This window comes from Vigna unguiculata, chromosome 6 (assembly GCF_004118075.2).
Source record: "Vigna unguiculata cultivar IT97K-499-35 chromosome 6, ASM411807v1, whole genome shotgun sequence".
In the NCBI taxonomy this organism is placed as follows: Eukaryota; Viridiplantae; Streptophyta; class Magnoliopsida; order Fabales; family Fabaceae; genus Vigna; species Vigna unguiculata.
Genome location: NC_040284.1, coordinates 28,877,724 through 28,893,083, shown reverse-complemented (window position 1 = coordinate 28,893,083; position 15,360 = coordinate 28,877,724). Strand labels below are relative to the sequence as shown.

At 31.1% G+C, this 15,360-nt stretch overlaps 1 protein-coding gene across 1 annotated transcript; it reads right to left on the bottom strand.

Moving 5' to 3' along the window:
• Window positions 1-7,222: 7,222 nt before the first annotated feature.
• LOC114186914 (DUF21 domain-containing protein At4g14240-like) lies at window positions 7,223-12,604 on the bottom strand. Its single transcript, XM_028074993.1, has 13 exons — window positions 12,282-12,604; window positions 12,054-12,130; window positions 11,616-11,699; window positions 11,406-11,519; window positions 10,912-10,995; window positions 10,706-10,777; window positions 9,977-10,044; window positions 9,067-9,154; window positions 8,894-8,967; window positions 8,137-8,512; window positions 7,995-8,041; window positions 7,829-7,910; window positions 7,223-7,430 (listed from the first exon to the last, which is right to left on the bottom strand). Exons 1-13 carry the CDS (start codon window positions 12,502-12,504, stop codon window positions 7,356-7,358), a joined length of 1,464 nt encoding a protein of 487 aa, XP_027930794.1. The 5' UTR covers window positions 12,505-12,604; the 3' UTR covers window positions 7,223-7,355.
• Window positions 12,605-15,360: the final 2,756 nt, after the last annotated feature.

The following is a 15,360-nucleotide window of genomic DNA, read 5'->3' as shown; positions in this document are numbered from 1 at the left end:
AAAAAACAACCTAACAATCTAACCTAACCCAAATGCAAAACCTAACTTAACAAAAAACATTTGTGTGACTCTTTATTTGTAGATTTGTGAACTAACCCGAGTGAACCGAATTTTAGATGAACTGAGTCAAAAATCAATCCGTATTGAAATTTTGTAAAAAAATTTTAACTCAACCCGACTCAAACTCATGGTGGATCGAATTGACTTGGGAGTTCTAACTCATTTTCACAGCTTTAATATTAATGTATTATTTTAATCAATGACATTAAGCGAGATAATAATGTGAAAATTAGCAATATTTCATTATGTTCGATGGAAGAATTTTTAAGTGTTTTTTTTTCTTTTATAAGTTGTATTAAATTTTGCATTGAAATTAAAATATTTTTTTTAAATGTTACAAAACATAATTTTTATGTTTACATATTTCTCTTAACGTTTCTTTATAATTAAATTTAAAGATTTCTATAAATTTGGATATTTTTAATTGAATTTTTACTCGATTTTTTATTTAGCAAGCATTATTTTATTTTATTTTTGTATTTTTTAAATAAGTTTCTATCGTTTGATTTTTTCAGAGTGACTTAAATTGGTATTCTTTTTCATCGTCTTGTTTATTTATATATGCATATTAAAAAAATCTAAGATGTGATGTTGTTAATATAAAATGATAGTATGTTTAATAAATTTTATTAAAATATGTTAGGTAACGAGATTAGTATCTAACGACCCCAACTTAATACGTATAGCTATATTAGAAATTATTATTATTGATGTAATGGATAACCACGGATTTTTATCATTTAACTTATTTTTAATAAAACCAATAAAAATCATTTGTCAGAAACAGATAAAATAAACAATAAATTTTCAAAATCTATTCAACTAAAATTTCCGGGTAAACCTTTTTTTGCTGAGAAGTTAGTTTCTTGTTATTTGGACAAAAGGGTAGAAATGGGAAAGAATGAAAATGAAAGAGAAATTTCTAATTAATTTCATTGATGACATAAAATAAAATTAAATAGGTAATATAATAAATCACTAAAATATTTTGATTAAAATTTAATAAAAAATGAGTGTGAATTAAAATTGAAAATTTATTAATTATAAAATAAATATTTTATCAAATTAGAAATAATTAAAAATTACGCACAACTTTTTCTCACACAACAGTTTTTAAAAAAAATTATAATAACATTAATTCATAAGTTAATTGATTGAATTTAAATTTTTTTCATAAAATTAATCACTAAATATTAAAGTAATTTACTTTCAGAATATATAAACATTTAAATGAACTTTTTTATTTTATTTTTTGTTATCATATTTTTATTTTAATTATTTTTTATATTATATTAAAAACGTAATATTTATTATATTTGTCTACACATGAAGAACATGGGACTTTAGTATGGATCAATTTTGTAATTATTATCACTTTTTATTATTTATATTAGGAAGTATTTTACTTTATCTGAAACATAATTTGCTTGTACCAACGCTTTTGTTGGTTAGGACGATGTAATCATGTGCTGTCAGTACCGATAATAAGTTGAACAAAATGAATAAGACACTATTTTCGTATTTTCGTAAGTGTGTGATCCATTATTATATATCTCTTATAACAGTATCTTATGGATTCAATTAACCAAAACTTCAAATCAAAGATTATATACTCATTAAATTCTTCTAAATCCAATTTAAAATCAGAAACATTCCCTTTGAATTTATCAAAGTATTGCATGCCAAAAGCTCAATTGAAATTATTCTACATTAAAGTTAAAAACCACAAAATTAATTATTAAATAATTTCATCCATAATATATATATATATATATATATATTATTAGTCTTATATATAAGACCTTTGACACCACTTTAACCTTCAAAACATTAAGGTAGTGTTATTATGAGTCTTTATTTTTATATAGTGTTTAATTTTATCTTTTCTATCTAATGTAAAACTTTTTGATTTACACTTCAATTTTTTCAATGATCTTTCTTCAAAAATGAGTCCTTTATTTTTTTTTCCATATGGTATATACTTTTTGAGTCAAATTTAGACTTTTTCCGATAATTCTTACTAATATTTTGTTTACAAGCAGTTAAAGAATCATTACAAATTATTTAGAAAACTTAATCGATGAAGAGAAAAGGACATAATGCAGGATCATGTGTTATTTTTGGATAAGGTAAAAATAGAAGAAAGCATCAGAGAACATGAAAATCACAAATTTTAATCATACTGCAGCCGCCAGCCTGCAAATGACCATTACAATTACTGAAACATCAGTTTTCTTCTTTCCCTGTACCAACTCTTGATAGTTCAGTCTCAGATCTCAACAACCCTTCCCCAGCATATCCATGTGAATCACTAATCACACTACTCACATAATTGCAATTCTCTTGCCAAATACTACAATTCTCAAACTCACTGTTAAGAAGATAATCATTTTATCATTCTCTACACTGATACACCAATTATCTTTTTTTTTTTTGTGCATAGTATGTTACTTATGTTACTAACCTAGTTGATGAATGCGAAATCTGGTGATGTGTTCAAAAGGATAATGAATATGATAGGACCTCCAAAAGGGGTGTATCTGTGCTCTGGACTTCCATCTTCTGAGATATATGGAATTATAGATACACATGCAAAAACAACTTTTAGTATTTATAAACGTTGGACTTCGTTACTTTAAGGATGATTCTGATGATCTATTACAAAAATCTTATATATGTGCTAATTATTCAGTTCCATGTCTAGACTAGACATAGACATGTACTGTTTCAAATTCAATGGGACAAAGTATATCTTTCTCCATCACTCTGATAAACAGGTTTTCCTGACACACGGATTAAAACTTCTCTGCATGCACGATGTTTATCTAATAAAAAGAATGTTAGACAAGGTACTTTTCTTGTGTGGTCTCAGTTAGTCACATCATGAACTGCAAATATATATCATCTCACTCTCTCTGCTCATTATTGCATTTCACAAGACAGCCAACAAATTGAAGGCACAGGGTGAGACTTTCCACCAGCCTGGAGTGTTCTTTTCTTTCATTTCGGATGAAAAAACAGCACAAAAGTCCAACCCTTGAAGTAACATGTCCCCATGGCTGATACTCACCCTTCAGCAACTAGCTTCACTCTCATTGGTGCAGCACTGTTCCTACTCCTCTCCGTGGCTCACATTTCACCATGACTATTTTACTAGGCCCCATGATAGCTGGATATCAGTGGATTAAATCCTTAAGGTCCACAAAGATTAGTTTCATGTATGCCATAAGATATCTTATCTATGATGCTTTTTCTTTAAGATAAGATACGCGGAGCGTTTCCTTTTTCCAATCTTTTCCGAAACAGTGAGACATTATTTGACAAGCATACAAGTCACATGCTTCTTCACCTGTTTGAGGAAGAACAAACTAAGCTCCCCATTATGACCCAAGAGTCTGCATGGTGTGAATCTCACGTGAAGTTTTGGCAGCATCGCCCAAGGCTGGTGTAAAATACAAGCCCTTGCATGTGTCTCTCATTTGAAATTCTTGAGGAAGGAAGTTATAGAGACGCTTGATGTTTGAGAGGATAATGATGTGAGGTTAGTCACTGTTTAAGATAAGGGTAGTGCTTTCTGTACTTGTTAATCTTTTCTGTGGAAACGACAATCACCGATGACCGATACTGTTAAACTAAAAAGCTATGCATTTAAGATGGAATTTGGAAGCACGTGTATTGGTATACAATTCAAGCACAGGTGGAGGATTAACATTGGATGAGGCATTTCAAATCTGGATGTGTATCAAATTCGCATATTCCCTCTTGCCACATCGGATTTTAACCTTCCATAAATATTGTGCCTTACCAGTTATTAGTAGCAACGGATCGAGTAACAGATGTTATACAAGTAGAGAGTTTTATGATGAGAAACATGGGTGGAAGAAGATATGCCAAGTGGAAGAGAATCGTGCAGCAGCAAAGGGGGAAGCTTTATATTATGAGGATTTGTATCTCTATGCTGCTTAATTGGCATAAGTACTCTTAGCCAAAACAACTTTTTGAAGTACTTTCAATCAGGTTTTAGGTGCTGTATGTATCTACCTCACTGGATTACTCTATTTGACTGTTATCCTTAGCCACCAATGATCATTTGTATCTAACTTTTTCAGACTGTATTTGAGGTTTTAAGATCAACTCAGAAGTGTATATTCTCTCTCTCAATCTCGCTTTTTCTCTCTCTGGCCCCCTGGAGCAACCATCTGTTAGTGTGTGTTTGTGTTGGCTCAGAAACATACAAACACAAAAATAATATATTCAAAGGAACCTTTTTGCTGTAATTCCATGCTTGTTGCATGTCTTATGTCTTGTCTCAATTCTTGAACATGCTTAAAACCACTGATTCCAGTAGAAACTGATGTTACTTAGACAGAATTGCTATTGGTATTTACAAGTTAATGTCCTTATATTAACATGACTGTCATTACAGACTTCATATTTCAAGAATGTTTAGATAAATACTTGTATATTTTTCATACATGTGTAATAATTGAAACTATCTGAGAGAATAGATAGATACAAAGTAATGATGAAAGAAATAATAAATAAAGTGAGAGAGGTGGTGGTAGATAACATACATAGGCAAATACGGACAGGGTTGGTAATTGTATTAGTATGAATATTGCAGCAAGTCCTTTTCAAGTGACCTTGGGAGGGGACAATGTGACAGAGACCACTTTGACATATAAGATTCCACTTGAACCTATTCAAGCCACACACACACACACACCTACTACGCAATTTCTCACATTCTCCCACTACTTCCTTTCTATATATAGAAGTGCTGAACGTCTATGTTGTGAAGGCATTTACTGCATATGGCAGGACATTTGTTGTCATTGAGATCTCCCAAGTTTCAGTTATGGAAACGGTTCTCAAGGCTCTTTCGGGAGCAGAAAACTAGATTCTATATCATATGGAGGTGTATAGTGATCCTTCTAAGGTGGCAGGAACGGTTATGAAGGTGTGTATGATGATTAAGGGAAAGATCATCAAAAGGGTATGCTGGTGAGCTTTCTGATTATGTGCAAAAGTTATAGATAAGATACCATACCAATTCAGCAGCATGGTCCACTTCAATCAATTAGGTTTGAAGATATATGTATATTGTAATACTATATCAAAAGTTACTTTTGTGTTCTTTCTCTTCTCTATTAGTCCAGGATGTTAGTGCAGTGTTTATAACAGAAGGGTGTAGTGCAGCTTAGACACAGTAAAAGAATTTGAGATGACTTCGGTGGTTGAAAAAAAAAATTACAAATTAAGTATGTCCCTGGTTTGATGTTATGGAGGGTGTTTTTGTTGACTCTCTCAGAAAACATTTTGCAATTTTGAATTTTTGATATATGTTGAAAGAAATATCTAGATAATAATTTTTTTAATTAACTTTACAACTTCACTTCTTTGATTTATGTCAACATATATGTTTTCTTTATTTAAAGGGAAAAATTATGAAGAAAAGCAATAGAATAAAGAAGTAGGACAAAAAGACTGTTATTTTAAATGAATAAAAGCAATCGATGAAAAAAATTATTCACTTGTTTAGATTAGCGCAATCGTAAAGAAACTAAACTCAAATTGATCAACATGGCCACCAAGTTGATTATGAAAGGACATTGAAAGCTGATAAAAAAATTTGAAAGGACATTGAGTTGATCGCGATCGTCATTTTGGTCTCCATTTTCTTCCAAAGTAAAGCACGTTTCTCTAACTCCCATTCTAAACAACCACTCGTTGAGTTATTTCAAGATTTTTATGCATTCAGCTCGATGCAACCAATTGAAGTTTATGAAAAAATGTCGCTGAAAAGCAGAATATAACAAAAGCACCCACCAGGTTCAAGTGTACCGCTGGATGGTACAACACGAAAGGGTATGGACCAAAGTAGAAAAAGTAAAAAGGAAAAACAATTACAGTGAAAAATTAAACCATTTTAATGACAATATAAATGAATAAAAGAGTAGGATGTTTTATTTATTGCTTTAATATTTATTACTATTATTATTATTATTATAAAAAATCATAACTAATTATAAATAGTCAATTATGAATGTCCACAATCGATTATACATAAAAATATTACAAAACATCTATTATTTTATAAAATAAGGAATAGTGTTCTCTTTATCTAAAAGGTTAAAATATTGCGTTATGACACCGTGAAAACAAAAATGACTTGGTGAATTGTGACTACACATTATGGTATATGATTTTAACCAATTTTTATATGAGATATATTTGATTTATCAAGTTTAAAAAAGTAATACTTAATTACATTTTAAGTAAGTATTATGTTTTTCCATTTTACAGAGAAAATATAAAATGTTTTTAATCTTTAAAAATATAAAATACGATAAACATTTACTGTATGAAGAAAGTAATAAGAAGTAATAAGATGTGATAGGAGAATTTAAAACTAGTGGCCGCTCGTCGTTTCACCAAAACAGTGTATTGGGGTTTGTTATTCTCACCCCATGACTTTGCTAACTTCACTCTTATTTTTATTTTTAGTTTCCAAGCCATTTTTACCTCATATCACCACTTCCCTAAAACCTTTTATTCCTCTGTCACACCCTTTTTCTCTTCCAAACAACAAAAATCTAACATCTGATCTTTGCCTTGTTGCCAGCATGTATGAAGCAAAGCACTCACCTCCTTTTGGATGATATCATCTTCTCTTTATACTTTCAACCTTACTACTTATGAACAGAACAATGCGGATAAGAGATACACAAACAACAAAAACATATTTTTAAATTCTATGTGATTAAATTAAACATGCACATTGGATAATGAAAATTTCACCTTTCCATTTTTTTTATATTACAACAATTTGTCAAAGGAGGTTAATGCTAAATTATAAAGTTTAAAATAAACTAATGCACACATGTCAAAAGTTACATTAAAAACTGCAAGTGTCAAAAAATGTCTTCATACAAAATAAAATCAATGGTGACAATTAGATTAAATTTTGTATAATTATTAGTTGACATTTATATGAAAATTAGAATACAAACATATAACTAATTTGTTATTTGAAAAAAGTCAAAAAAATTTATATATTTTATTCGTACCTATAACATATTGTCTCATTTATGATGAAATTTGTACTTCAAACTTCGAATGCATGAATAATTTATCTTAAACGAGTGATGTATGAGATTTCTTTTTCCTGGAAAAAGGGTGGATATTGACCATTAATATAACATCTATCACCTTTGTATGACCATATCCTTTCGTATATATTATTTATGCACGAAAAAGGACGTATAATATCCCCTCCCGATAGGAGAAAGAGCTCACTGTGGCCTTGTATTCGATCCATCTTCCTCTGCAGATTTCTTCACAGTTAGCCCTGTCTTACTTTGGCTTCCCTGAATGATTAAAAATCAAGACCAAAAATTATTTGATGCCATAAAATATATATATATATATATATATATATATATATATATATATATATATATATATATATATGAGAAAAACAAGGCCACTCCGACATACAAATTTGGAATCGACTAAAAAACCACTAATGTTCTCATTGAACCCATCATAAGTTCATTTTAAGTCTGCTGTCATGGTATGAAGCCTTTCATGGGAAAAAGTATAACAAGATATAAATCATTTCAATGTATCTAGCATACCTACAAATCATTCAAGGTTGCATGAGAAGTAGGCCATATTAAAATGAAAAAGATTATATTCTATGACAAACATGAAATAGATATTAAAATCATTTTTTTTTTAAAAGGACTAATAGTTTGTCACTTACAGCTCCCTTTAGACCAGTCAATCTTCGGATTGATGGGGCCCGTGCCACTGAGGAAGCAGCTGCGGCGGCAGCCACTCGTATTCTGAAATATAAAATAGGTAACATTCAAATTCTGATTTACAGCGGTTTCATACTAGTCAGCAGATTAAGATTTGACGATAATTACCTCTTATGAACATCAACATATTCATCTGTCTCATCCACAATCTCCTCCTGCATCATCGGAAACACATGCAATCAATATTGAGAGAAGAAAGATGTAGTAGCGTACTGACGATGGGGGAATATCTCAAAATACTGTAATTTACTTGCAAAAGTTCTTCAAATACATCTTCTAATGTGATAATACCAATCACTTCACCATCATCCATGTTATCCGAAAAGGAACCATTTGTGGTGGCATCACTACGTTGCAAACTAGTTGACTTATTAATGCTTGGAGGTCTTGAAAACTTATGAATGTCAACCACGACACTTTCCATCTTCTGATCATCCTGCTTCAGAAGTAATGGAGTAGTCAATTGTGAATCCCCATTAACCCCTTTATTTCTTTCATATGTCTCTGCACCAGTTATTTCAGGAATTATCTTTCCTTTCCCCCTAGCTCTAACAACAGCAGCCATGTGACTACTACCCTTCTGAAACTCATTCAATATATCGTAAAGAGGCATATCCGCAGGAACTCTGTAAATAAAATATAAAACATTATACACATTCCTTGTATTGAAATTAAATCTTAAAGAGAATAACAAGATTATAAATTAATAAATCAAAAGTTAAAGATATGAAAATCATTCACATGCTTATATCCAAAATCTCCTGGTGCTTTTAGGAGACTTGATTCTTGACAAGGGGTACACTTTATAACTAAACGAATAGGAATTTGATCCTTAAACACCCAAATTCTTGATTAAACTAAATTTGAGAATCAGCTAAAAGCGATAGTGTTTTGTCCCTATTGGAAGGCCAAAGGGCTTTGCAAGAAGGTGTATCAAAGATGTAAAATTCACAATTGTGACTCCATTCAAAATTTAGCTCAGTATAGTTACTCCCTAACAAATGTACCGTGGGATTCTCCTGATGGAAACAGCACTGACAGGCGTCTCTGTTTCAGGCCTTACAGTGAGAAGACTTTTGACCTAATTTTAAATAGAATTTAAGTGAAGAAAAGCGAATATAGAAAGTAATTAAAAGGGATAGACTAAATTCAAGTCAACGGGAGAGGATTTAACACCCACAAGTAGAAGCCCAATAATGTTTTTTGGATTTCCAGAATACACAGGAACTCGGCTGTGCCCACGAGCAAGAATTTTCCCCATTGCCTCCCTGATTTGAGATTCACAACAATGGTTAAAGGGGTGAAAATTGCAGAGAGTGAATACATACATATACTTTGTAGCCAATAATTATACTCTCAGTATGCAACTGACGTCAGGTCCTACTTATATTGAGGGAGACACTACCTAGAGAAATATTAGTCACATGTTCCAGTAAAAGCAGTGGAAAATAAATATATCTTCAGCAATCAAAAAGTCTTTATAAAAGCAAACGAATTCCTCTTCACTCAAAGATCCATTTTTCAAACAAATTTGAATAAACTATTTAAACCTATTCTATTTAAGAATATCAACCCCTTTGCCACAAAAAAATAAGTTACTTGACTGCCGCCATTGTCAGTTGAGTTGATCAATCTTAGCATGCTATAGCTTATAATAGGTGTTTTAATAAGTAAATCGACAAGCATTAAAATTTCTGACCATGATCTCTCAGTTCTATGTTTTCAGTAACTTGGGTAATGCATCCATTAGTTGCTAGTATCTGGATTTAATGAGAAGGATGCCAATCAGACAAGGGAACAACCCAGTTAGGAAATAGGAACAGCATTCGAAGGTACTTGTTAAACATTCTCCTTGTTAACTTTATACTTTAGAAAATATAGTATATGTCCTTCTTGTAACTGTAAGAAACCGTTACACACACACACACACATATATAGTGCTGAAAGGTGCAACTTGGACTTTTCTTCTGAATATCACAAATACTTGAATACAAACATGCACACATTAATGAAGAATTGGGGCTTTTTATGCTTGACTTAATAATTGTCCCTTTACAATATCCAAAATATAGAGTGAGATGCATACTGACCAGTCCAATTTTGAATTAACATCCAAAGAAAAAGTTGATTCGATAGGGGTCATGGCCTCCTCAGCAGTCTGCTCAAAGAAAATTCAATATTTGGAGAAATGAAAGGTGTACACAAGTATGCTGCTAAAACAGATATATAAAATATATCATGCACATGTCAAAATAGTACAGTATGATAATTAATACTAAAGGTAAAAAATAAAGAGAAAAGTTTAGTACAAAGAAAAATATATAATTTAGAGAATACAAGATCATGGAAACTGAATGGAAAATTTTGGAAAAGAATAAGTAATGCTTCAATAGGCCTATAGAATATTTAAAAAATACGACACTCTTTTAAGCATTTCTTATACCCATGTATCTCCAATTCCATGTCCATAACCCCTTGATCGTTCCTTGTATCCAAAACAGAAGACACAAACAGTCTGATTGGATAAGGTGTTTCTCACATCTTGATGCATGCTGAACGGGAATTCTACTCTCATAAATGTTCATGTGATGGGAATTCACATACGCTACAACTAGTTAGAAATTATCAAATCCATGAAGCAACCCTCGCCTGTTTCCACATTCCATCATCCTTAATTGGTGTTGAAATTATAAAATTACAAAATAGGTTATAAACATGAATCTCATATTTTAAATTATATTGTACTGTCATTGTGTCATACGAAATATTGATGATATGTTGATATTCAAAATATATCATGGGGGAAATGTGCTGTTTACCTTTTCAGTCAAATCTAGGGCTCCGCTGATAATTGTTGTCTCATCATGCGTAAGCTCTCCACCTTTCCCAGCCTGAAAACAAGAAAATTCAACATTTCCGAATCAAACAGCAATGACTACAATGGTGATAATTGGATAATTTTACCAATTTTGACATGACAGATTCCTCAACTAATCATTCATAATAATACATATTAATTTCACACCTCCTTGCTGTGGATTGAGACAAGAGCTTTTAACTGAGCTCGCCTAAATAAAGCCTCATCATGCCCCAATAACCTGTCTAGAACCTGGAACAAATATCAGTGAAAAAAAGAAAATGTATGCCGTGACCTTTCTATAAGTTGTTCCTATATACATTTTAAAAGGACTATTACTGTCAAAAAAGACGAGTCTAATCATCTGGTTTTTGACCAAGGGCATCCTATGTCGTTACTACTCAGTTGCTTACATACTGATGTAAGAAAGACTAGAAAAAGCCTTATACACGCGATTCGCAAACTGAAGTTTCATGAAAAGATCATGGCCATGACATGAAATGCTAATTATTTTCACTTTTCATCCTCTACTTTGTTATATATCATAATGGTTATCCGATAGAATACAAGGAAACATAACTTCTACATTAATGCATAATCAACTGCATCAATTGTTCATATACTAGAAAAGATGCTAATTTATCCAATATATCATTAATTACCTTTCCAATGGGATAAGCAACCGGATAACAGATTATCATTAAAATTCGGACAAGCCATACGAAGTTAGCACCTACAGCAAGACCATATCTACTACATATTGATTGCGGAATAACCTGAAACCAGAGAGGAAAAAAGTAGTCTATAATATTCATTGCTTACGAGTGTTGATGGTAAACCACAGAACCATAAAATATGACAAAACCACGTACCTCCCCGAAAAACAGAACGAAAGTCACGGAGAGAATGATGGCAACAAACTGATTGAACATCTTATCTAGGTATATTGGAAGGGCCTGCGATTGCAAGTTTCAAAGCAACAGCTGCTTAAAGATTAGGCATGATCAACTAGCCAATGCAAAGAGTATATATGCATAATCAATACATACAATTACTCCGCAAAACCTCCAACATCCAAAAAGAAGATTCGTCTATCATTCTTACATAACACGGCAGTGTTTCAATTTACGCGCCTACAACCTTTCCCAAGAAGCTAGTTTCACAGTAGACCTCGTTTCAAATTGATCTCCCGTAAAACATCGCATGAAAGTAAAGTAGTCTACTGAGTTGTAATAACCTCTTCTCCAACAGACAAGTTATAAATAGAAATTCATACGTAATGGAGCATAGCAATCCAACAAATTACCTACCTCCATGGCAGCAGCATTACACAGAAGCAGAGTCACAAGAAGCTGGTGTTGTTTTTGAACCACAGGAAGTATAACGGCTGCATAAGGACATAAAAAATTATGTACAACTCCTTAGTTATCAAAGAAAAGCGCTCGAAACTACGTAATCCGATTAGGTTATGCGAAAAATCGACCGCCGAAAACAGAGGAACGGAATAGAAGACAAAAAAAAAAAGGAAGAGGATAAACCTGCTTGTTTTTTCTCGGAGGGAGAACCGCTGCGCTGAAGAATCTCGAGGTCAACGAGTCCGAGAGACATGAGACCTAGGGTTAGACCGGACATGATTCCGGCGAAGATGACAAGGAAGCAGGAGATGCCGGCGTAGACGAACCACCATACGGATCCGAAGGGTGTGCCTTCAGGTTCTCCGAGTTGGTCCTGAGTCACCATTAACGCACTTAACACATTCATAGTCGATCTTTGTATTATTTTTCTTCTTCTCACTTCTGTTTGTTTTTCTTCTAAGTCTATGTTGTTCTCTGTCCTTTCTTCTACTGTCTGCAAATGCAGACTTGCAAATGCTATACCTCCAATTCAACTCCTTTAACACGTGGCGGAATCAAGTACCTTTTGCGTCGATTCAGTGCATTCAATTTACACGTGGATGACGGGACTGGACTTACTAGAATTTCGGATTTGGTACGAGAATACAGTAAATCAACGATGTTAACTCATTTTTTCTATTTATTTTTAATTTATTATTCTAATCATCAATCAATCATTACATCATTAAAAAAAATTAAAATAAATAATTTAATACGTAATAAAGTAAAATTGGTTTAAAATATCATTATCTTAAATCACTATTGTATTTAAAAATATGTTTAAACAAAAATTATGAAAATGGATAAGTTCGTTACAGCAATTATGTTTTCAGGTAGATTTTTTACAACTTTTAAAAATACAAAGAAATGGCTCTTTAAAATGCAATTTTTTGAAAACATAAAAATAATTAATGGGAATCATAAAAAGTATAAAGATGGACTTCTTATTAATAGTTATAGACATAATAATTATAAAAAATAACTTTGTATTATTTATTTTAATATGTAACAAAATTATCCTCGTAAATACTATGTAATTTATTCGCTAATCAATTCTTTTTTTGGATATTGGCGAAAGTATAAAGTTGATTAATAAAAATAAAGATAAAAATGTAAAAATTAAGATTAAAAATGTATTTCAAAAACAACAATTATAAAAATTCATTTCTTTATTTTTTGTTATAGATATAAAATTATCTTGGTGAAAAAATTATCTTTATTATATATATATATATATATATATATATATAATAAGAACATTTTCAATATTTTATTGTGATAAATACTATTATCGTTAATAATTTATTCATTCCTAGTTTCTATTATATATACAAAAAAGTTGGATAATAAAAAATAAATATATGAAAAAAAAAGGTAAAATTTATTTGCAAATAATAGTAAACAAATTATTATTGATTACAGCTAGGGATGTCAACGGGGCGGGTAGGGTACGGGTAGTAGCTCCCCCGTACCCTACCCGCTGGATAAATATTTGTCCCGTACCCGTACCCATATCCGTCGGGTATCCGTTATGCGGGTACCCGTCTATTTTTTTCATATCCGCGGGTATCCACGGGTATTTACAAAAATATTTTAAAAAATAAATATTTAACCATAATTAGTGTTTAGATCAACAAGTCCCCTTTCTCCGATTGATTCTTGAAAAACAAACAAATAAAAAATCACTACCAATTTATATTGTAGTTTATTTTTGAATGAAATATTAAAGAAATTACTAACTTCATCAATGTCAACCTCTTACAACATTGTATAAAGTTTCATGTTGTCCAATTTTAATCTAGAAGAGCCTTAAAACATAAGAAGTTCAGTCAAAATTTCTAACAATCACTTAAAAGTGTTAATTTCATTACCTTCCATGTTGGTCCATAACATCAATACCTCCACAGTATATGGAAGTAATTTACTCATTTGTGGGGTAAGAATCTGACCACCATTATTGGATGAAGATTCATAATGTTGTTTACTAATATATATATATATATATATATATAAAGTTTAGCGGGTACGGGTATCCACGGGTACGGATACTATGATACCCGTACCCGCCCCGTTAACATGCGGGTATCAAAAATACCCGTACCCGCGGGTAGCGGGTATCCATTTTTAATATCCATTTCCTACCCGTTGCGGGTTTTATCCGCAGATACTCGCGGGTACGGATTTTTTTGACATCTCTGATTAGAGCTGTCAGTTTAACAATTTCAAAAACAATAATTTTCTTTACAGAAATTGAATATAGTAGATGGCTTTTTACAGGTACATGGTAGATAGTTTTACAAATAAGTGTTTATGAATAAAATAAAAATGAAAAAACACTTTGGACGAACGTCGGTGTAATTGATCTTTTTAAATTAATTAATTTAACGGAGAAGATAGAAATAATTGTTTTAGTATGGATATGAATTTGACATACTAAAATTAATTTTAAAAACTATTCAAATAATTTATTAATATAATTTTTATTATCAAAATCTGAGTATTAAAATAATTATATTTATACTCATTCATCCAAATTTAGGGAGATCTGTGCGACTGATACCTTAGGATGCTAATAAAGATGTGAGGTATAAATTATGCAACTTCCCAACTACAAGTCAATTTAAAATTGTAAACCACCGTAAATATTTGGGTTTTCAAGTTACTGGTCTGATCCTATATAAACTATAGAGTATTCGATTAACTAGCTGTATATTATTTTTTCTTTACCTAATTACATTCTACGATGATATTGATAGAATTTCTTTGTGTCACATACATAATTAATCTTATTAAAAATCTTACCTAAACTTAATCTTTTTAACATGGTTTAATTTATATTCAAAATAACATATCATAATTCAAACCGTTTCAAATTAAGTTTAAATCCATTTATATTAAAATATCACTAGATAATTATTAAGTATAACACGTGTAGTAACAATGTTAGCTTTATAGAAAAAAAAATATTATTCATCAAAACTTAATAAAAAATTATTTTTCTCTCAAATGTTTTGGACGAATAAGAATTGCATATAAATAATTTTTATATTAAAACATTACACAAAATTGGATAGATCAAAATCAAAATGCGTTATATATTGCTGACTGTTTTAGTTTAAGGACTCGTATAAGACGAAAATATTTTAAGACTAAATTAAATTGAAGTACGACATAAATTTTGATATATTTTATTAAGTTTATATTAAATATTTTAAGTGTATTG